Consider the following 24,425-nt stretch of genomic DNA (forward strand, 5'->3'; position numbering starts at 1 on the left):
TGTTTAATGTAAGTACTAGTTCCACCCCCACTAGTATCACATGCAAAAAGGGCGTTACAATGGTTACACTTAGCCTTCAATACTTGTACCTCCACCTTCTCTTTCTTTCCATCCTTTTCTACTTCTTGTATTTCCGAGACAGTACACTTAGTGACATGATCCCAAACCCAAGATCTCTCAGAAGAAGATCTCTCTAGTGAAGCTATTATAGTTGGTTGTTTTGTCTTTGGAATAGGTGGTGCTTTTCTTTTTCTGGAGGATGAGGGGTTTGGGGGAGGCATTGATGGTTTTGACTGTGTGGGTTGTGCTTGTGTTGGTTGTGGAGGACATGGTGATGTAGCCGTAGATGATGCTACATTAGTACTACGAGGGGTACTTTGACTTTGAGATTGAGACATTAGGTAAAAATCTGTAAAAATTAAATAATGGAACTATATTCATTAATCAAATAAAATAGCATAATCTCCATGTAAGCATAATCTACACATTATATATAATTTAAACCCAAAAAAGCATAATCTCCATGTAAATAAAATAGCAAATAATTACTATTTGGGATGGGAAACAATCACTCTCTGGGATTGGTTGCTTTCTGATTGATAGCAAATAATCTACACATTAAGTCTAATGCCCCGAGAATTCCACCCTTAAACAAAAAGTACAAGGTAAAATTGGATTTGAGAACAAAGTTGATTCCACACCAAGGACTTTCTTGATATCTCAAACCCCAAAGCCATGTTAGTTAATCACTTTGATATCTTCATTTGAGTAGTCGGATTGCACTTTGGTATAACAGTAGAATTATTTTTAATCCTAAATTCTCTTGCTTTCGCAGTTTGGAAACTACATTGAGGAGCTATTCATGTTTAAGTTCATTATACATAATTTAAACCCTAACTCAAAGCAAATAATTATTCTCTGGGATGGGAAACACAAGCAGGCAGCAGCCGCATCACAATTAAACAGAGTGAACACACAACACACGGATTGTTGACCGACAAAAGACCAAAAAGGCTGAGAAGTATCATCATGTTATTATACTAATCAGTTTGGACATAGAAGAACATTTGCATGAAGAATAGGTTAATAAGTTCTATAAACAAACAAACATTTGTTAAGCCTGTAATAGGTTAATAACTAATAATTAATAACTAATAACTATAAACAAATAAACATTTGCAACACTACCTCAATATTTATGGGAGTACGTCAACTCATTCATAAGGCACATTCGAAACATAATAAAAAGGATCTAAAACAAATAAGCTTTAGAGCTTACCGAAACCGATGAGGTATGCTCAGGTATTTGAGAAATATGTATTTGGATTAGGCTCTGCTCAACCAAAGGCGATTGGATGCTAGGCTACCTCAAAGCTTGAACACAAACCAAGACATAAGAGATCATTAGATATGAGAGATTGGAAGCATATTACATAATCAGTAATTACATGAAATATATTACATTTTGTCTGTTGCCAAAACATTACATTGGAATGTAATGTTTACCTGAAGTGCAGGAAAACTTGTAAATAACACAAAAACCAGTGCAGCTAGTCGGTTACAGGGATTAAATAGCGTTAACAATAAGGGATGTTAACTTGACAAAGAAGTTATATTCTCACATGCAAAGCATAGAAGATGGTTCACATATACAGTTATCCAAAACACAATCTGTAATTAGGTTCGAGTAGTTATCCAAAACACAATCTGTAATTGGCTGCATCCCTGTCAAGAGCCCCAAAAACACCACACTGAGGCCATACACAATTACACATCGCTCTTATCCGTTAGCTTATGAGCATCGAGAAGCTTCAAGATTTTTAAGATGCATATGTGTTTCCTTCCGGTTAAGACTTAAGTTAGGAATCTCAATGACTTAACAGTCGGAAGAGTTTGCCCTGATGTCAGGGGCTGGAATATATATTCAAGGGACAGTTACAATCAAAGGGGGATAACATTACACCTTCAACTTTTAAAACCTAGATTTTGCTCTGATGTCAAGGGCTAGATTATGATATCCATTGTCACATTACTCCTTCAACTTTTAAAACCTAGATATAAATTTGATTGGATAAGATTACCTTTGTTGTCTTTAGCAGAGATAGTCCTTCAATCCCAGAAGTCATCCTCAGTGCACCAGATTTCTTTGCGATTTACCTCTGTTGTATGCTTCTCATATCCAAATTTGAAACCTTTAACAAATATGGCAATGAAAATAAATTAAAAATTGAAAAAATGAACAGAAATAGAATGGATGTCTCCGGATTGCAAATCAATATGCTTGGAAATACTTCAGATTCTTCAGAATATATGTGAAATACAAGGACTTCTACTCAACATTTACCTCTGTTGTATGCTTCTCAGATCCAAATTTGAAACCTTTAACAAATATGGCAATGAAAATAAATTAAAAATTGAAAAAATGAACAGAAATAGAATGGATGTCTCCGGATTGCAAATCAATATGCTTGGAAATACTTCAGATTCTTCAGAATATATGTGAAATACAAGGACTTCTACTCAACATTTACCTCTGTTGTATGCTTCTCAGATCCAAATTTGAAACCTTTAACAAATATGGCAATGAAAATAAATTAAAAATTGAAAAAATGAACAGAAATAGAATGGATGTCTCCGGATTGCAAATCAATATGCTTGGAAATACTTCAGATTCTTCAGAATATATGTGAAATACAAGGACTTCTACTCAACATTTGGATGTGAAAACAAGCTAAAAAATCAGAAAATCCACCAAATCAGCAAGAACAAACATGAACATCCCAATATATTGAGCACAGATTACATACATCAGAGGTTAAAGAACCTATATAAAAAAAAATAAAAAAAAAAAGAGGTTAAAGAATTCACCTGAACTGGCAACGGTGATAGAGTGTTGGTGATCGCGACGGCTGTGATGTCGTCGGGAAAGAGAGAACAAGAATCGGGAAGATGGGTTGTGCGGGTGCCTGGGTCTAGGATGAGATGTCGAGGAGAACAATCAAGAAGAAGATCGAGGTCAAGGTCGAGAGAGAGTAAAGACGGAGAGGTCGAGGTCGAGGTCGAGGTTGGACTTCAGAGACGGAGAGGTCGAGGAGAACAATCAAGAAGAAAATCGAGGATGAGATGTCGGACTTCAGAGACGGAGAGGTCGAGGTCGAGGTCGAGAGAGAGCAAAGACTCTCACATCTCACTGAATCATATTCAATTAGGGTAAAACCAATGGTCATGATTGGAAGGTATGTTTATTTTCAATCTGGGCCGTCCATTTCAATTACAAACGGGCCGGTTCGGGGCCCCGTTTTTCTATAAATTTGGAACCGGCCCGACCCTAGAATGCCATTACCTAGGCCCTCCCCGCCCCGTTTCCCCTATTTAAAAACAGGACCTGCCCCGTACCCACCCCGAACCGCCTATACCCGCCCCTACCCTCGGGCCCAGGACCCGTTTGCCCAGCCCTAATGCACATGGGAAGAGGGCTCCTTTACATGTTTTAGGTACAAAGTTGCGAATATTTTAAGTTAGTCAACGATAATTTCTTTCAATAAAGTCGACAAAGGGGCACATCGGATGGGGCCTCCCTTCAAGTGCTTTACCTTTACATACAAAATTGCGAATTTTTTCAATCAGTTAATGAACAATTTATTTTGCGAAATTTCCAAACACTTTCTATTGAGTATTTTTTTCTAATTCCAAAAGAAGATAAAAAACAAATGAGTTTCAGACTATAAAATCATGGAGAGATGACGATTGAGAATCCTCATATTTAGGATTATGGCTTACCTTCTATTGCGCTCAATGTCATTCATTTCGATTGTATTGATAATGGTTGCACTAGAGGTTTTTATTTTTAACAAATATCTTTTTTTTTCATAAAAAAAAAAATTCATGGAGGGTTAAAAATATAGTTCTTTACTATTAGAGATTGTCTAAGATTTGGAATTGTCTTTTTCGATCATATGTGACAAATCAACCTATTGAGTTATTAATAGGTAACTATTAAAAGTTCAAGACCTATTTAGCTTGATTTTATCATTACACAATCATTACCACTAGCAAGCAATTTAATCTCAACAAGGACTAAGCTACACAAACAATTCACCATAGCATCCAGGTGGTGCAATTATTAGTGCATCAATAGTTTAGAACTAGAATTTGTATCCGTGCATTGCTACAGGATTGAAAATTATATGAAAGATTATGGAACTGCAATCTTCATAAACAATATTCGAATCAAAAATTGATTTCCGAACGCTAATGCAACCAATGCAATTTATTCACAACTTATAAATTAAGATTTTAATCCCGAGGTTTTTCACTGTACAAATATACATCACAAAACAATACTAAACACAATAGACTAGAAAATTTTGAGCCCCAAGGCTTTGAGATATAATTCACTGCCCTTCTGCAAAATAAGTTTTCAATTTGCAGATACAAAAACGGACGAAAATGCGTTTGGCAAACTATTTTGTGAAAATAAACTCAGAAAACAAAAAACTCATAAAATAATTTTAGCCAAAGTTCTATAAAATATGAAGTTGATGTTTTCTTTGTTGTTCAAGAATAGATTCCAAAATAATAGAAAATAAAGATACACTATAAAAAAGTTTGAGTTTTAATAAAAAAATGTTATAACTACCTTCACCATCTCACCGTTGAGGCCACCACCATTACAACTATAACCACCACCACCGCATTCTTCAACCCATTACCCTCACCATGCCCTCCACCACCTCCACAATCTCTGCCACCATCATCCCTGCCACCTCTCAACCACCATTTTCACAACCATTGTTAACACAACCAATGGTGGAGCTAGAAATTTTTCACCGGATGGACTAGCTTAAAAATTTAAATATATAAACAAAGAAACTTGATATCGTATTTTTCACGTTACCAGCTAGCTTCAGAATTTTTTCACAAGGTGAGCCAAGAATTTTCGTTATTAAACAAATACAGGTGAAAATTCAAACAAGTCCAAAATTGTACATGTACAAGAAGCGATGAGAAAAAATGATATAAGAAAAAGAGATTGTTTGTAAATGTATTATATAATTAAACCGAAAGAATTCGGATTAGAAACTAAATATATGGTGGGCTACATTCGAAAATTAATGAAAATTACATGCAAAATTTTATTTTTCACCAAAAGATACCTGGGGCTGTAGCCTGCAGTAGCCCTTAATGTGGCTCCACCACTGAACACAACCATGATTTTTCACCATTGTAGGCATCGCACCACCACCACTATGCCACCATTGCCCTATACTTTGTTGTTGTCCCCACCTAAATCCCACCGTTACTAACACCTCTATTGTCGTTTGTCACCACTCACAACTACTACCAGTACCACCACTCTAACCACTATTACTTCGTCTTGTCTCAACTACTATCTGTCACTATTACTACCAAAGACGAATTTATATATATGCATATATATATATATATATATATATATATATATATATATATATTGCATTAAAGGTGTTGGTCGTAGCACATTTTCAATGTTTTCATTCTATTACATTATCTTCAAATTAAACTACCAAACACATTTTCACATTTTGAAAGTGCAAAATTCTATTTGTCATTATCCTTTTACCCAATTCTTCAAAAATCATTTGGTAATAATGTTACATGTGTCACAAATAGAGCGTAAGGAGTAAAATGAAATTTTATGTAAGGCACAACTCATTCAGTGTGTAGATGTTGATGATGAAGTTGTTTGCTCTTTGAATTATGTGCTTCAGCCAGCAACGTTCTCCTACAACAATCTGCTGAAAACAAGAAACAATGAACTCATGGAGCAAACTCAAAATTAGTCACAGCAAGGTGAACTCATTTGCGGTATTCTAGAAGTGAACTCGTTTGCGGCGAGTCCTGCTTTTAAAATAATTGAACGCGGTTTTGGTAAAAATATTTTTGGAACCAATACTTAGTAAAAATGCAAGTGAGTCATGAAAAAACATTTTATTGTTTCGTGCAAAAAGCACATAATTATCTTCTTGCAAGAAATTTTTTAAATGCTTTTGGAATATAAAAATATTTTCTCTAAAAAATTATTTTTAAAGCAGTTTCAAACAAAGCCCTACATTAATCAAGATATTGATTTTTTAATACTTCTTTGGTTATGGTTCTAGGATTTGGCTTTGCTTATTGGGGGATTCTACAATGTTATTTTTTGGTTGACTACTTAAGGGGTTTAGAATGTGAAACAAAAATTATGGTTTTAGAATGAAACAAAAAAAATTAGTGATTGGATAAGTACGTAGCAAAAGTGTTGTACCGAATGTTTTCAGTTATACCTCATTGATTCATGGGTTATGCAACATGAGACGCTGGGAAGAAGTGCTTCGTCTGTTTGAAGGAATGGTGGATGAAGGAGTCAGGCCAGATGTTGTCACCTATAACACTCTAATTTATGCATTGTGCCAATCGGGAAGGTTTGAAAAAGCCAAGAGCTTCTTGATTTGCATGCCTAACAGTGGAATTTCACGCGATGTATACACATATAATGTTCTTATCGGCCGTCTTTGCAAGGAAGAAAGAATTCAAGAAGCGCTTACTCTGTTTGAAAAGATGACAACGAATGGCCTAAAGCCTGATGTTGTCACTTTTAATTCCTTGATTTCTGCTTCGTGCAAGTCGGGTAACTGGGAGGAAGGTGTGAGGTTATTTAAAACCATGATTGGTTATGGATGCTTTATGCAATTCTGTACTGGATGCTTTATGCAAGGAAGGGAAGACAGCAGAGGCGCTGAATCTGGTGGACGACATGATTTGTAGAGAGGAAAAGCCTGATGTTGTGACTTACAACTCCTTAATTAATGGATTGTGCCGTACCAACCAATGGAGAGAAGCCACAAGGTTATTTGACAAAATGTTATGCCATGGAATCTTACCTAATTGCATAACTTTGAAGATACTTTCTGGTGCTCTCTGCAATGGAGGGATGACCGATGAGGTTCACAAAGAATTTAAGGCGAGAATGGATGGAACTTTGAAGATTTTTCCTAATGCTTCATGTGCAGAATAATACGCTACCTGGTTTGAAATTTATATTAAAGAAGAGTGGTCATATATTAATGAATAGATTTCGGTGTGATGGGGTAATTCACTGGTTATGTTTTTCTTGTTTCTGTTACGTGCTCTTGTGCTACAATGGAAACTCGTTTTCGTATAAGCTTAAACTCGTTCAGTTTTCAAATGCTCTGTAGCTAAGGATTAAATATTGGCCCCTCCGTAGTAATCTAAAATTTTCTCATCCAAACACAGTGTTGGGGTATGTTTGGGTAAGGAACTTCCAAATTCCAAGGAACTAAAGCATAGTGATGAAGAAATAGACTATAAAATAATTAGAGAGGAGAAATGAGAAATGCACCACATGACCATTACAAAAAACAGACCGACCAGATACCGCATAATACAGCGATGATTGCTGAGCTGGTCCCCCCTCCCTCCCTCATCTAAGAATGCGCTTTCATTAGTCCAGAAGCTAACTTCATGTCCACCTTTGCAAGAAGAAAATCAATGTCATTACTAGTTTGCCAGGGTCCGGGAAACACAAGGGAGAGATGAGCGTTGAAGAATGTGAAGTTCCATGTCGGAAACCTGACCGAGTTAAATACAGTTTATACAAGAAGAGCTTTTGTGAAACAGATATAAAAAAGGAAGGGTCGAGAACTTCTGGAACCAGACCAACGCGTTGACATCGTATAGAAACAGACAGACGCGTGGCTCATGAACAGTGCTGGAGCAATGAAGGACGAAATAATGAAGATGATCAATACATTCTCGATGGATAACGCTTTACCTTGAAGAAACTGCTCTCTACTGTGTATGTATGAATGTCTGCAGTGTCGTGGGAATTGTAAAGGTTAGAAATTTGTTTAATGCAATCCGATTTGTACTTTGTTCAATTAGGTATGGTTATTGACTGATCTATCGAGCTTGAAATCAAGTCAATAAGGACCATGAATTCCCAACTCTAAATTTTTATGTAACTATTGTGTTTAAATTGAATAATTTTCTTTATCTCTCAATAACGTTTTGGCAATATGAGTGTGAAATCAAGCCGTTTTGATAGGTATTGTGACTTCTACCTTCCACTTAAAGCTCTTTTTGGCCGGGCGTATCTGACCTAGGTTTGTGTCAGAAGAAGTTAGTTTTGTTCTTGTTGTCCTTATTCTACAAGTCGAAAGAAATAAGTACTCCGAGAGACCAAGCTTACAATGTGAACTTTTTGTAACTCTGGCATTCCACCTTCCTTAGTATGATACTGTGTATGACTTTGCTTGTAATGAGCAATACATGCATGTACCGGTGTGTCTTTTTGCACGTGTGAAAAGAGGAGGATTAGCATTACTGTAGTTGATGTATAAGTGACATCCTTTTTGTTCAAGGGATTCGACCAGCTGATAAAATTATAGAACTGACCTGGACCTTGATCTCCTGCGGAGTCCTGAGTAAGCGGCGTCAGGTTGGTATGGTTCTCCTCCCCACTCTGATTCAGGAGCTTCTTCTTTAGCCCATTATTGTTTTTAATGTATACTGATGTAGTACGAAAAAACACTTCGTTATTCTTTTGATCTTGCATCCTTGCGTGCTTCAAATGTAAAGATGTGGATGGTGCGGTGCGTATTTGCAAATTAATGCCAAAACTAATTTGATGATTTAGTTTGTGTTTGGCTTTCAGAGATTGACACACACACACACACACACACACACACACACACACACATATATATATATATAGTTTTATCATTCCAAATGGCCTGGGATATCCGAATTGAGCTTTTAGCCCAATATATGTGTCGCCACACGACTAGGTTTCTCCCCTAGATTTAACGCCACTAGTGCTGTCGAATACATCTTTTGTAATTGTATCTTTTCTTGCTACTTATATCCATGTGAGGTTACTGTCCTTTGGATCAAAGTAATGTAGTTCTGTTCTTGCTCGGGCGGTCAAATTATACTTTGATTTTAAGGTAATCGATAACGAAGCTGAGCAGCTTAAGAGAAGGGATTTTAGTTGTATAGTTCTTTCAAACTGCATCGATGACTTGTGCTTTCGGTAATCTCTGTTGTTTCTCCATAACAGTAATCCATTTGTCTGCTCTTATGAACTGGCACGGCCTATTGATTCAAGTCGGTTGATTTTACGAGGTATTATAGGTCTCTGCTGTGTTTATATATATTGGAACCCTCAGATGTTAGTGAGATTTGTTAGTCATGCATATGCATCTAACTTTTATCCGCAAATCTATCACGTACTGCAACTCCACCACCGTCGTCTCCATCGTGTCATCTGCTTCTGTCAAGGAAACCGAGATTCATACGCAGTCCTAGTCCCAGGCGTTTTAGCTTCTCTGTATGTAATTTCCTTTTGATTAGGAATCCTTCGCTGCATTAATAGTGTGCACAGCTGATTCAGTATGCGTGTTTAGATGTTGATGATGAAGTTGTTTGCTCTTTGAATTATGTGCTTCAGCCAGCAACGTTCTCCTAGAACAATCTGCTGAAAACAAGAAACAATGAACTCATGGAGCAAACTCAAAATTAGTCACAGCAAGGTGAACTCATTTGAGGAATTCTAGAAGCGAACTCGTTTGTGGCGAGTCCAGCTTTTAAAATAATTGAAAGCGATTTTGAGGAAAATGTTTTTGGAACCAATACTTAGTAAAAATGCAAGTAAGTTCTGAAAAACATTTTATTGCTTCGTGCAAGAAACACATAATTGTCTTCTTGCAAGAAATACTTAAGCACTTTTAGAATCTAAAAATAGTTTCCCTAAAAAGTCATTTTCAAAGCAATTTCAAACAAACTCTACATTGATCAAGATATTGGTTTTTTAAAACTTCTTTTTGGCTTTTGCTTATTGTAGGATTGTACAATGGTATTTTTTGGTTGACTACTTTTGGGGTTTATAATGTGAAACAAAAATTATAGTTTAAGAATGAAACAAAAAATTTAGTGATAGGACAAGTACGCATTAACTTTGTGGTTTTGTTTAAAAAATTTGATCCCTTAACATTATCTTAAGTCGTTAGTTTGACTCAACAAAGTCATTAAAAAGTAACTTACATATATAAGTACTCAGAAATGCCTAATAGAAGAAGGGCAATTTAGGTATTATGAAAGTTTCACTTTTTTTGTCATCGCATTTCATTTATGCTAATCCTTTTGTCACATGTTTACGATAGCATTAGTAAGTTAAATGTTAGATTAACTTCCGATGAGATTCAAACTTGGCACAACACATTTTCATCACTGTGACAAATGGTCACTTACTCATGCGCGTGAGGTAGTTTTATTTTGTATTTTTATTGTTTTTTTCTTTTTAATTAAGTTGTATTCCTTAAAAAAAAAAAAAAAAATATATATATATATATAATAATAATAATAATAGAGCCGTATGTAAGAAGTTTTTAAAAACTTCACATTTTTAGTCTTATATAGATTATAACACTCCGTAAATACATGTTGCATATTTTATGTCATGAGCATAGAGGTGTTGTTTTTAAGAATACTGAATTAGGGTTTGAAACAAGAACCAATTGAAGTCAGTTTCTTTTCAATTGCAGCTTGATTCCAGAGAAGGATTGAAATTCATGGGATTTCATGAACTGGGCTGAATCTGTGGAAGATGAAGATAAAGGTGATAACCACGAGGCTTCCTAACTCAACAGGTAATCCTTCATTCATTTTTACCTTTCTGCACAAAAAAGATGGATTTCATTCCGCTGCTGGCAATGCTAATGCTACTAGTACAGATAGATTTAATCAAACCCATTCGGAATCGGACAATTTGATTCAAACTCGATGCAAATCTGGAAAGATTAGGAAAGATGAAGCATTCGGTTACTTCGATTCCATGATTCAAACCAAACCCTTGCCCTCTATTTGGACTTTCAATTGTTTGTTTGGGGCACTCTCCAAGATGAAGGAGTATTCTGCTGTGGTTTCTATGTGTAAACAGTTGATGGGTTGCGCTCAATTCCGACCTGATGTCTGTACAATGAATATTGTTCTGAATTGCTTGTGCCGTCTGAACCGGGTGGACTTCGGTTTCTCTGTTTTAGCAACTACCCTTAAATATGGTCTTCAACCCGATGCTCATTCTGTAAGTATTTTACTTCACGGACTTTGCAAGTACAGTTCCTGGGACGAGGCAATGGAGCTGTTCAAGTTAATAGAAGATAAGGGATACACATGCAATGAAATCACTTATGCTACCATGATCAATGGACTATGCAAGGCTGGGAAAACTTCTAAGGCACTCGAGATACTTATGAATATGTTGGAAGATGGAAGGTTCAAGCCCAAACAAGACTGCTATAATCCCATCATAGATAGATTGTGTAAGGAAAGACAAGTAGATGAGGCCTCGACCCTATTTCGAGATATGATCAGCAAAAGTGTTGTACCGGATATTATCACTTATAACACTTTGATTCATGGGTTATGCAACATGAGTCGCTGGGAAGAAGTGCTCTCTCTTTTTGAAGCAATGGAAGATCAAGGAGTCAGGCCAGATGTTTTAACCTACACCGCTTTAATTTACGCATTGTGCCAATTGGGGAGGTTGGAAAAAGCCAAGAGCTTCTTGATTTGCATGCTTAACAGTGGAATTTCACCCAGTGTATACACATATAATGTTCTTATCAGCGGTCTTTGCAAGGAAGAAAGAATTCAAGAAGCACTTACTCTGTTTGAAAAGATGACAATGAGAGGCATAAAGCCTGATGTTGTCACTTTTAATTGCTTGATTTCTGCTTCATGCAAGTCTGGTAACTGGGAGGAAGTTATGAGTTTATTTAAAACCATGATTGGTTATGGAGCCTTGCCTAATATTTTTACATATAATTCTGTACTGGATGCTTTATGCAAGGAAGGGAAGACAACAGAGGCACTGAATCTTGTGGAAGAAATGATCCGTAGAGAGGAAAAGCCTAATGTTGTGACTTACAACTCCTTAATTAATGGATTGTGCCGGACCAGCCAATGGAGAGAAGCTACAAGGGTGTTTAATAGAATGCTGGATGACGGTATTGCCCCAGATGTTATCACTTACAACAGTTTAATCAATGGCATGTGCCGTACGGCTCAATGGGAAGAAGCCACAAGGTTGTTTGATGATATGGTAGGCCGGGGACTCACAAATGTTAGAACCTATAATAATATGATAAGTTCTCTTTGCAAGGAGGGGAAGACGAAAGAAGCCCTCAGTATGTTAGAGTTAATGACTCAAAGAGGTCTGGCACCTGATGTTATCACTTATAACAGTTTAATCCATGGCATGTGCCGTACAGCTCAATGGGAAGAAGCCACAAGGTTGTCTGATGATATGGTAGGCCGGGGACTCTTGCCTGATACCGTTACTTTGGTAATACTTTTGGATGCTATCTGCAAAGGTGGGATGACAGAAGAGACTCACAAAATATTTGAGGCAACAATTGAATACGGTATGAAACTCAGCACAATAACTTGCAGTATGCTGGTTAGTGCATATTGTTTGCAGAGCAGAATGGATAAGGCGAAGGTGGTCTTGAACTTAATGGTGATTATGGGTTATGCGCCTGATATTGCTTCCTATAAAACCTTGGTCAACGGCTATATAAGCGTTAACAGAATCGGTGAAGCTTTGAGGCTTGTTAAAGAAATGATCCAAATAGGATTGAAGCCTGATCTGGAAATGCAACAAACATTGGGGCGTTTTCGCCGTAAAAGCCACGTTGGATTAGCAGGGTAATGCTCAAACTGTCCAATATATATATGGTTGTATCCTAATTGTTGGCATTGTTGATGTTCCTTAAACACAACCAGCGAGATGATGTTTTATACAATCTGCAAACATTCGGTTGACTCATCCTGTGGAAACATTTTTGTGGCCTTTTAAATGCTTAGCAAGATGGAATTCTATTCCATTAACTGAAGATGGTATAACAGGATCTTGTTTTGTAGATACCATATGCTCCAAATAGCATTAAAGCATTGGGGTTCCGCCTATATACAATTATGCAATTCCACTATTTCGATTCATTTTTATAATTCAACTGATAAACAAACAACGTGCGCTCTCAATTAGAAGATATGACAATTAATTTTTCTCAATATAAAAGCTTTTGGTGATTAAATCTCCATTTTGGATGTTCGATTTATACCTACAACGACAAAATATAAAAAACAAAACTATGCCATCAAAATCATACCAATCAATCAATATAAACAGTTCATTGAAAGCATGAATGTTGAAACAAAACTACACCAAAAAAGAAAAAAGAAAAAATGGTTGATCCTATGGATCATAACTAATATTCATCATTCCAAAAATAGATTAAATAAGAAATTCCACAATATAAAATTGACATTGAAAATCCAAAATAAAATCAAAATAATAAAATTACATGGTTATAGTGTAGGTTTATCTCCTAGCCGTTGCTATGGAGATTAGTTTTCCATAAACAAAAACCACAAAGAATTCTAAGAATTGAAAACTAACAGAAGAAAAACAGGAGAGAACGTTAAAATGGAGCCAAATACTTGCCTGAAACACAAGAGAGAGACGAGAGGAATCGTATATCAATGGCCTTCTTGGACGCGTTGAAGAATGTTAAGTCCAACGTCGGAAACCTGACCGAAATGAAAATGTTGCCACTCACATTCAACTCTTGATGGCCAACATCCTTTTCTTTTTTCTTGGTCCAACTTCGCCTTCTACATTGTCATCATCTTCACCACCATCCTCGGGCATACTGCAATTTCCCAAGTGGACACCGCAGCCATTTATGAGCACCCCTTTTCCAAATAAGTGGTAAACATAAACTCGACAAAGATACGGCTTTGATTGATCACCACCCTCATCCACCTCCGAGTTTATGTGAGCCGGTAATGGAATATATTTTAGCCACACATGAGCTGCATCTGTCTTTTTTGATCGAAAAGTAAAACCAGTCGGGTCATTTATATGTACTCCATTGACTGCAGTCCGTGTATAAAAAATACATTGTCCAGAAAAACTTTGCGCGATTTTGAAAGCAACACAGAAAACAAGTCCTGTGTTTTTACATTTGAAAGTCGAGGGATTTCGATAAAAATTTCACATGAAAACCAGGATCAGTCACACGTACGTCCTTACGGCAACTGAACCAATTTGGAACTTCACTGCCTGGAAGTATAATACTTAGCACTTCATAGCACTTCCCCGCCTGTAAGATTCATATAATGAATGTTCATTAGTCGTTCATAGTGGAAGAGTGGAAAAAAGGAAAAGAGAAAGAGAGAAAAGTGCCTGATGCAGTAATACGCTTGCCATCATGGAGACGTCCAAAGCCAACTTTTCGTATAGCCTTTGGCAACTCGACATGTCCATCCAACGAATGGGTCTCATGTCTCCGTCTGCCAGTATCATCTCTGATAATGTTGGAAATATTTCCAGTAATATGCAATCACGAACGTCAATCCATCTTATCTTTGGTGGAAGTTCTAAAATTTCGCGAAGTCTCTTGCAACCACACAAATCAAGTGCCTCCAACCACACAAATTTGCTAATGCATGCAGGAAGACTCTCAAAATTGCTATTACGTAGAGTAATTTTTGCTAATTTAGATGAGCAACCGAAATTTGCAAGGGTATCAATGTCCGATAAATTGCATTCATCAAAAAGTATAGTCCATGAAATGGGAAATGCTACCGACCCAAAGTTGTCAAGTGAAATGTTTGAGTTTGTTGGAAGCTCCGGAGGGAGTGTGACAAGCTTTGAGCAGCCACTGAGACCAAGACGTCCAAGACGGGGCAGCGCATAAATGCTTTGTGGCAGATTTGCAATGTTTTCACATCCATATAAATTTAAGTATCTAAGCCCGGTGAGATTTTCAATTGATGGAGGCAATTCTTTTAGAGCACATCTATCAAGTTCCAAACTACATAGCCTTTCCATTTTGCCCACAATTTCCGGGAATATCTCAAACTTTTTGCAACCGCGAAGATAAAAACTTATCAGAGATTTCAAGCTTATTGTTGTTGGAAACACTGTAAGGTTATAGCAGTTAACAAGACTTAGTCTTTCAAGTTTATTAAGAAATCCAACTGATGGATCAACCTCAGTTAAATTTGTGCAACCTTCTAGATCCAACCTCACTAAGTTTGGAACTCCGGAGAAGTCGGAGATTCTTTTTAAGTATTGACAACCAGATAAATTTATAGAAGTCGGCTTCGTCAGGTTATGTGAAGAAAAAAAGAGAGGGAAGGATGAAAACATTTCAAAGGGGACACAGACAAAAGCAAGACACTTTAGCCTTAAATAAAACAGAAAGAAAAAAGATCAACGTAAATACCTTAAATCCCTCCCCGAATCCTGTGATATGGCTGTTCCTCATGTTGAGTAGAACAAGATTCTTCTGATTAAAATTGAGCGGCAAAGATTTCAACGGACATTCAGGCCAATCAACTAACCTTAAGTTGTTGGGGAGATAATCAACGGCTCCAGAAAACCGTCCATTACAGTTTATGAAAATTTTAAGATTTTTCATGTTGGAGAAGGTTGTAGCACTTAAGCATATCTCATTATCCGATTCAAGCAGCTGTACCTTTATGCCTGTAATGTTTTTCGTTCCCTAGTATGAAAATTCAAAAGTATTAACAATGCAAGTTCCTTATAAAAAAAAATGCATGTCTCATTAACAAATAAAATGTTGTCGAATGGACTTACTGTATTTTCTGTCAGAACACGATAAACATCGTCATGAAACCACAATCTACTGTGCTGTCCAGGATCATTGGGTGATTGTTGGCGAACTACTTCTTTACCCATTTCTTCTACCAAATCGTGCATCCATATAAAACCAAGATCTATATTTACGAGGGCCTTTTGTATGAGTACGTCAATGCTATGTTGGGGGTTTAGCTCACAACCTTCTAATATTTCGATCACATAGTTACTTCTTCCCCCTTTAAAGAAGCATGAAATGTCAAGAAAAACTTCCTTCACTATTTCATCCAATGCATCATAACTTATCTTGAAAACGTCTTGAATTTCTCGGCTTTTGATCAGACCATCTAATATAGCTTGCACTTATCTATACTTTCACGGTACATATGTGAACCTAAGACTCTCAAAACTAATGGAAGGCCTTGAGCACACCGTATTGCATGGTCTACAAGTTTCGCATAACCATCCAAAGGTCCATTGCTTTTGAAGGCATTCCAACTGAAGAGCTCGAGAGCTTCATGATAGTTCAATTTCTTCACCTCGTATATTGAAATATTATGATGATGAGCAATTAACAGTTTCTTATCCCTCGTCGTTATGATAATTCTACTACCAATGCCAAACCAACCATCTGATCCCCCAACTAAGTAGCGTAACTGTCTCATGTCGTTCACATCATCAAGAACTAAGAGAATCCTGTTACCGCTTAATCTTTTCTTTATTAAAGTGATTCCTTTATCAACATTGGCCACCTTCAACTTGTCTCCCCCTAGAATCTCATCAAGAAGTGTCTTTTGTAATTTGGCCAATCCTTTATCTGTCATTGAACTTTCTCTAACCTTGTTGAGAAAGCAACTGCCTTCGAATTTGTAGGAAATTAAATTATAAACAGCTTTGGCAATTGTTGATTTACCAATTCCACCAGTCCCCCATAAACCTACCATACGGACATCATTTCTCCCAACATGTAAGAGGTTGTTTATTTCTTGTGCACGAGACTCTATTCCGGGTATTCGGCCACATCCAAATATGTACAGTTTATTACTTGCGTGGAAATCCCTTCAACAATGTTATGAATAAGTTTCAATTCATCTTCATGCCTGCGAGTATAAAATCACAACGAACATCTTATAAATGATATTTTCCCATGTGTTTTTTAAAAGAGGGAAGAAAACATACACACATACAAAAGTAGAACAGAATGTCCTTCTAGTTATATTTACAAAGCAATATTTTTTTATAGTTTGAGAAGATTGGACAAAGGACGCTAGAGACACTAATTTGTACACTAAATTTGACTCCAAATATGCACAAATGGATGACAATGCCACAAATCGATGACATGTTGGGTCTTTTGATTCTTGATCCTATCACAAAAAATTTAAATCTATATACCAAAAGAATAGAGAAATCGAAACAAGTGAAAGCAGAAGGAAGTGTTAAAGTAATAATGTATACTTATCCAAGAGAGTCCACCCAGACAAGTTTGCTGCTTCTGAAAGAGCTGGCCTCCATTTGTGGATCTTGTCAACGTTATCCATATATTTGCACTCAAGGCCAGCAAGTCCATCACCAAAACAACCCTTCTGATTTCGAACATCCGAGGGACTCACCATGTAAAATACCGGTATCACCATTTGTTGATTTGATTTCTCGCAGTCAAGGATCTTAACAAGTTCGTCCAAGCACCACCTTGAGGAAGCATAGTTTTCCGAGAATACAATGACAGAAATCCTCGACTCTTCAATCGCTTTGAGGAGCGCTGTTGATATTTCTTCTCCCCTTGAAAGACAATCATCCATGAAGGTGTTAATTCCTTTTTGACGCAAAGCTGTACACAAATGGCCTGTGAAATTGTAGCGCGTGTCCTCCCCTCTAAAACTCAAGAATACATGGTATTTCCATGAATTTGTGAAACAAGGAGGAGGAGATGAAGATGAGGCAGCAGCTGCTGCTGCTTCCTTAGCCATAGAAGCTGACCAGATGATTGTTTCAATAGAGATTCAATTAATGTTTGACAAGCCACATGATTCATAAGTATTAACTTGTTCACAAATTAACAGTTGACTTTGGAATGAGGAGTGGCGACGAATGACGATGCTTCTTAGTGTAGAAGCAACTAGTAAATATGCCCGAGTGTTGTTATGGAACTTGAATGCACTAACTTTAACTGCATGAATAAGACACATTTAACTTGATAAATTAAACATAATCCTTAATGAATAGAGGGATAAATACGTGAATGGGATCGATAAGATAAGCAGCCTGGTTTTTATATACATTTCAAAAGATATTACACACTTCAAAATCATCAATTAATTATCAACCAAAAATAATATTCATTAAACCTACAATAGTATAACTCTATTCAACAGAAGTTAAGAGAACTAATTTCTTGAAGAACATATAAATTTATACTAAATTGTAATATTAAATCTACATATCCTTACATAAAGTTATCATAAATGCCCAAAAAGAAATCTAAACAAAAAATTGAAACTAAAAACCAAATAGTTATCAAACGACTCTTAAAGGAATACACATTTTGGATTTATTAAATGAAGTTTTTCAAGACCTTCAACTAAGTGAAACTAATATACAAATACAATGCTTAACAATAGGGAACATAGTAAGTTAGAAGAAAAATATTATTGGAATTGTTGTATACTTTTGCTTTACATGCACACTGAAAGCTCTCTGACGTTTCTATGTGCAGAGCTCTACTTTCTTTTCTTCCTCACCTTTCGGTTCTTTCTCCTTAATCCAAGGAGATTGTTGTTTTGTTGTTAGTAGTTGCCATCATCATCGCATTCAAATCAACTTTAGTTAATTGAATTAACTTTAATAATTGTAATAGGAAGTAACGAGAAAATATGTCCGCGCGTTGCTGCGGGACTTGAATGCACCCGCCTTAACTACATAAATAAGACATATTTAACCTGAATAAATTAAGACACATGCACCATGCACTCGTCTCTTAATTATAAGAAAACTTGTTTGCAATACTGAGAAAAAGCTTATTATTGTTGACAAAAATACACACGACACCTATGGATCATGCCATAAAAATTACACCATGAAAAATCCAGAGACCAAAATCCCTGCCGGCAGAATTTATTCACATCAAATTTAAATTCTAACATCATACGATCAAATGTTAATCAAACACACAATCTCAAAAAGCTGAAACCATGTTAAGTAAAAGAAATAGAAGTCTTCTCAAAAAAAAAAAAAAAAAGAAACAGAAGGAAAAGAGTGAAGATGTAAGCATTGATAAGAATATGAAAAGTGGCAGCACTGATATCATGCACAAATAGGACAATGAAATATCGGAACCAGCAGCAACATATAGAACCAAGAAGGAAAAGAATTGATAAATAAATAAATAAGAAATAGGATAGAGGCACAAACCAACGACATGAGCTCAGTTTTTTCACCATGAATTTTGCATGGCCTAAAATCAAGAAAAGGATCAGGATTTTGAAGTGGACGCCCGCAGTCCGAATGACAGCGATCATCCCTCTTTTGATGGTCCAGAACTGACCCGGGACACTCATACGAAATCCAAAAAGGCAGCATTATCTGGAAAGAACATGCGAAGCCGTCAACAACAACGAAGTAAATATATAGTTCCATAGATGCAAACAAAATAACACTATGGCATGATATTTGATTAAGATCAGTCTCTACCAATTTGATGGCAAAAACACACCTCTCCCATACGGGAATGAACCTAACCATTTAACGAAAAAAGATGAAAACCCATGCGGGAATGAACCTAACCACACTGCATGCACTCACATAGACTACATACACACACTCACACACACTGAAGAATGAACGCATTCTATTCAGTTAGCACCATTCAACTTTAAAAGCAGTGAGACCTTCCAAAGGCACAGCCTAACTGGCCTTGGTTCAAATAACCAAATTGAGAACAACAGTTCAATTTTAGAAAAGCTGTACAAAGGGAAAACAAAAAAGAAAAAAAAAGAGAGACAAAACAATCCTATAACCACAACTGAAAAACAAAATCAAAATGAACAGAATAAAATATCAGTAGAGCATGAACACTAACTAACATCCTTTGGAAACATGTGCTGGTTACGTATAATATATATGTGCATAAATTAAGAAAATGGCTTGAATGCCCTAGCAGTGGTCTTTACGCTGAACCAAATCACTATTAGGTTAATTGTATTGATTCACGCATCTTCTTTTATGTCTAAATCTCTACTAAATTGCCCTACGAAAATGACATAAAACTAATTAAAATTCCCAATATATTTGAGAAATACAACTTTTAAAAGTGTGAGAATATATGCAGCACCAGGATGTTGCAGAACTCACTGCCCCAATTTAAGATTCAGTTTTTGTCCGATGTATGTATATGCTTAGATACATCTGAGAATTTGCTTTGCAACAGTTGCTACTCTCATCGTCTTTTGAGAGAGATAGATACAAAGGTAAGGATTACAATGGGGAATAGTTAAGTATCCCTCTAAAATACTAAAGAAAACCATACCTAGAACGGAGTAAACAACTGTTTGTCTCCATAGCAGTTTCTCAAAGCATTTATGCTGTCAGAAAGATAGTGCTCCACTCCAGAAGGATGGACAAATGTACCAGATGGAGACTGACCCAAAGAAAACATAACTAAAAGTTAGCATCTGATGAACAATTAAGGTGAAGCAAAAAGGGCAACACGTGATGTGAAATTATTATACCAAAATATCCAAGGTCTGTTAATCTAATCACCCAATAAAATAAAACAGAAATTAAGCACAATAATATCAAAATTAAAAGGAAGGAATAACATGAAACCTTGTGCATAGAATGTTCCTGAGAATGAATCACACAACAATCAAGGGTGGACAAATCACAAAAGTGACAATTAAAGGGCACCTAATGGACACCCCCATCTCTTTCTCTGCAATCGCCAAAATCCCTCGGGTTTGAGGAAGCAAATGGAAAATGAAATGTTTTTCCATCCCCTACCCATACCCAAACCTCTTTTACCCGTTCCCTTTACCCTCGCAGAAAATCCTCCCATCTCTCTCTCACCATTGTCCCATTTCTCTGTCTGCAAATCGCAGAAAAGAAACCCTAAACAAATCCCTGGAATCCCTCGCCTAAATCCTCCCACATTTCTCTCTGACACCCCCTATTTCTCTCTCTGCAAAACCTAAACCAGATCTCCTAAATCCTATCTCAGACACCCCACAAACAGCAAAGAAGCCAAGATATTAAAGCAATCTCTACATAATACTTTGGAACAATGAAACAAAATGGTACTTACTTGTTCCTTGTCCAAAACCGTTGATGCCGCTGCACATTGTTATCAATTGTGGGTTTATCAAATCCTTCATGGCTTAGACTGCATGAAGAATTAGAATCTAAAAGATAAATATATGCTGTAAATCATCATATAAATGTAACTGCATTTAAAAAAAAAAAAGAAAGGTAATGAAAAAATTGAATTCTATTTCATCATTATGTAACTGCATGAAAACATTGAATGCAGACTCAATCAATTTCCCCAAAGTCATTGTTAAGTGAAAATCAATACCAAACCCATAAATACCACCATTGAATTTGGCAAAACCCAAAAACAAAATACATAAATTTACTCATATAATCACAGAAAAACATGAAATTTGAGCACCCAATTGGCCAAGTTAAAGGATAAAAGCACTCACATCATCATAGTACTCTTTGGGAAGATCTTCTAATACTGATTCTTCCTTTTTCTTGCTCTTCCTCATAACTGCCATTAAAAAACCCAGAGAAGCACACAAATTCAGAAAAGATAAGGTCCAAAACTGCCATAAAAAATCCAGAAAGCACACAAATTTATTAGAAAGAAAAGTTCAAATTACAAAAACCAACTGATGTGAGTGAGTAGTGAGAGGTTATGTTAGGCACCTGAAACACGTTTTGGTTACAATTGAAAGGGCTTGAGCCTTGCATGCGAGGAAGATGACGATAGGATTCCAGAGATAGAGAAAAGAGGAGTAAGACGATGGAGGTGAGAGAAGGGAGACGGCGGCGAGAGGGGGATAAGACAGAGGTGAGTGCGAAAGTTTCTGCTTGTCTACAAAATTGGAAAAATTGGCACACAGGTTCACAACTCGTCGTCTTCCCTTGATCAATGATCAATGGCTCCTTTAAATATCCAAATGATCAAGGTCGATCGTGCTCGCAGAATATTTGATGAGCTCCTTTTGGTAATCCACCTAAAACAAATAAGCACAATATCTATGTAAACTGGCATTTCACTCAATTATACATTAGTTATGGCATCTTTGGAACTAAATGACTTCAACCTTAATATCCTATAAGCAGTATGTTTCTATATTTTAAATCCTGTTATGATAACAGGTAAATATAGATGATACAAAAATAATTTAGTTTCATCATGCATATTTTCGCACTATTTAGTAAAGAACTCGGCCGGACTTGATTTCGAATAACATTCACAATTTCATATAGAATTTCAAAAGCCAGAGACTTTAGTGTAAATTACAATAAAATTTCACAAAGAAAACAAATTGTAATATAAGTCTGATCTACGATTCGGATTTACCTGGATATGGTGATTTACGTTTTCATTGGAATTTTTGCATGCATTTACATCTGATGAAAAAATAATACATCATTAGTTGGCAGGAAGAAACTTTGATAAGCAGATAAAGAAGCAAGATTGAATATAAGTTTCGTGTACCCTAAAGTTGTTTGTTCTTGCTACAGAATACTCGCATCTGTTCCAGCCACTTCTATTTTCTTCATGGTTTCAGTAATGGTATGCTTGGGTCCAATTCTTGTTGTCTTCTATTTCTCATCCTAAATTAAGTTAACAGTTCAACATTATTCGTTATAAGCTAAAAAAGTAGGATTAGTTATTTTAGTAAATCTATTTCTTGTAAACTTGCATGTTCCTCGAACATACCTGACAAATCGAGATCATTTGACATGGCTATCAATTGGAATGCATTCATAAAACTCGAGGATTTGGGAATTATTGTCTCCACCACATTTTCCTGCAATGAAAATAGCAATTGTAACAAAAATCAGATATTTGGATCGAAGGTAAGATTCTAGGATTTTCTCCGTATCACAATCATGCAGAGCTTTTACCTCAATTGAATCAAATCCAACACTAACCCATCACAGCTCGATGATCACTCAGAACACTGAATGCAAAAATCAACAAAATTTCACCATTTTAAATTATAATTCGTTTCATATTCTTTAATCCATTGAAAAAGCAAAAAATTAAAATTAAAATAAAAGTGAACCTGGTGGTCGTGGGTGCCGCCGCCAATGAGGAGGTTGAAAGGATTGATTTTAGCTTTTTCATTGAAAAGCTGGCTTTCTTCTTTTCCTTGCGTATCGGATTCTATTATGTGTAGCTCTTCTTTTTTGTTCCTTCAAAACTTTGTTCAGCATTCGCCTGAGGAGAGGGGAAATGGTTCAGAGCGAGGTATCTTCATTGCTACGACCTTGTCCATTGAACTTTATGCAGTTGTTTTTAAGCTTCGCTCCCTCCCTTCCTCCCTCCCTCTGCAAGTCGCATGCCTTCCCCTCACCAAACCCTTCTCTCTCTCCCTCCCCCTCCATCATTCCCTCTCTCTCCTCCTCTCTCCCTCCCTCCTCTCTGCAAGTCGCATGCCTTCCCCTCACCAAACCCCTATCTCTCCATCTTCATCCCTCATTCCCTCTCTCTCCTCCTCTCTCCCTCCCTCCTCTCTGCAAGTCGCATGCATTCCCCTCACCAAACCCCCTTTATCCCCCTCCCTCCTTCCCTCTCTCTCCTCCTCTCTGTAAGCAGCATGCCTTCCCACCAAATCCCACACCGAGCCATCGATCCCACCGAATGTAACCCTAACTGACAACAATGCCCACCTAACTTTTACCCCCAACCGTGTGATGTTAACACCAAACGGGCATTCCCGTCATTCGAACTGATGATGGCATCTTCGTAAAAAGCTAAAAGCATCTGAGTGGCAATCTTGTAAATAAATTGAAATGCGGTCCAAAACACTGTTCATATGAATAGTGCGATTTCCCCTCCTACTTTAGACTAAAGTAATGATTATGTCCAACGTTTGGGTCAACATTTGTAGGCTATATCTGCGAAAAATGTACTAAAAAAGTTTAAACACAAAACCCCCAAAATTATAAAATCAAAATATAATGTACTACCCCTTCTCTCCCGTTTTTCTCTCACCCTCCATTTCCGCAAATCACCTACCTCCCTCTCTCCCGTTATACTCCCTACCTCTCTCATAATATCAAAACTCTCAAACCCAATTCAGTGCCTCATCAGAACCCATACAGAATCTAATTGAATTTTTACCCAAACAAAGAATTCAATTGCAATATTTTAAAATTGAAGAAAACAAATCCTATGGATTTGGAGAAAAGAAAAAAAACTCTCAGATGCAGGATTCAAAGAACTTACCACAAAACGTTAGTCTTTTTGGGTAAAAATCATCTTCAATCCAAATCAAAAAGCTGAAGAACCTTAAACTGCTTCAGTTTTTTTAGCGAGCCAAGATTTGTGAGGGATAGAAAAACCTAAAAATATCCCAAATGATCCCAAATTTTGGAACTGATTTAAACCAACCCGCCATGAAATTGTAGCCGCTTGAGAAATCTTCTTCAAATCATGAATAAACTTTATCCATTGTAATTTCCCCAAAAATGATAGGAT

General features: G+C 36.6%; 1 protein-coding gene and 2 pseudogenes across 2 annotated transcripts; 2 read left to right on the top strand and 1 right to left on the bottom strand.

Annotated features, from left to right (window-relative positions):
- The first annotated feature begins 3,123 nt into the window (after nt 1-3,123).
- Nucleotides 3,124-7,180, top strand: LOC137722022 (uncharacterized; annotated as a pseudogene).
- A 3,272-nt stretch (nt 7,181-10,452) lies between these two features.
- Nucleotides 10,453-12,962, top strand: LOC137723524 (uncharacterized). Its single transcript, XM_088692608.1, has one exon. The coding sequence runs from the start codon at nt 10,646-10,648 to the stop codon at nt 12,749-12,751; it is 2,106 nt and encodes a 701-aa protein (XP_088548734.1). The 5' UTR covers nt 10,453-10,645; the 3' UTR covers nt 12,752-12,962.
- Nucleotides 12,963-13,336: 374 nt separating this feature from the next.
- LOC137721721 (TMV resistance protein N-like) lies at nt 13,337-23,163 on the bottom strand (annotated as a pseudogene). Its single transcript, XR_015961658.1, has 15 exons — nt 23,008-23,163; nt 22,847-22,902; nt 22,659-22,749; nt 22,434-22,552; nt 22,296-22,345; nt 21,635-21,945; nt 21,409-21,476; nt 21,009-21,086; nt 20,235-20,345; nt 19,121-19,291; nt 17,168-17,879; nt 15,710-16,809; nt 15,336-15,614; nt 14,291-15,223; nt 13,337-14,207 (listed from the first exon to the last, which is right to left on the bottom strand). The product of XR_015961658.1 is annotated as a TMV resistance protein N-like (transcript).
- Nucleotides 23,164-24,425: the final 1,262 nt, after the last annotated feature.

Source organism: Pyrus communis, chromosome 4 (genome assembly GCF_041283825.1).
Source record: "Pyrus communis isolate YQ-2024b chromosome 4, ASM4128382v1, whole genome shotgun sequence".
Lineage (NCBI taxonomy): Eukaryota > Viridiplantae > Streptophyta > Magnoliopsida > Rosales > Rosaceae > Pyrus > Pyrus communis.

What these genes read in the sequence shown, in the direction of transcription:
- LOC137723524 (XM_088692608.1), top strand. Translation starts at nt 10,646, where the DNA reads ATGAAGATAAAGGTGATAACCACGAGGCTTCCTAACTCAACAGGTAAT.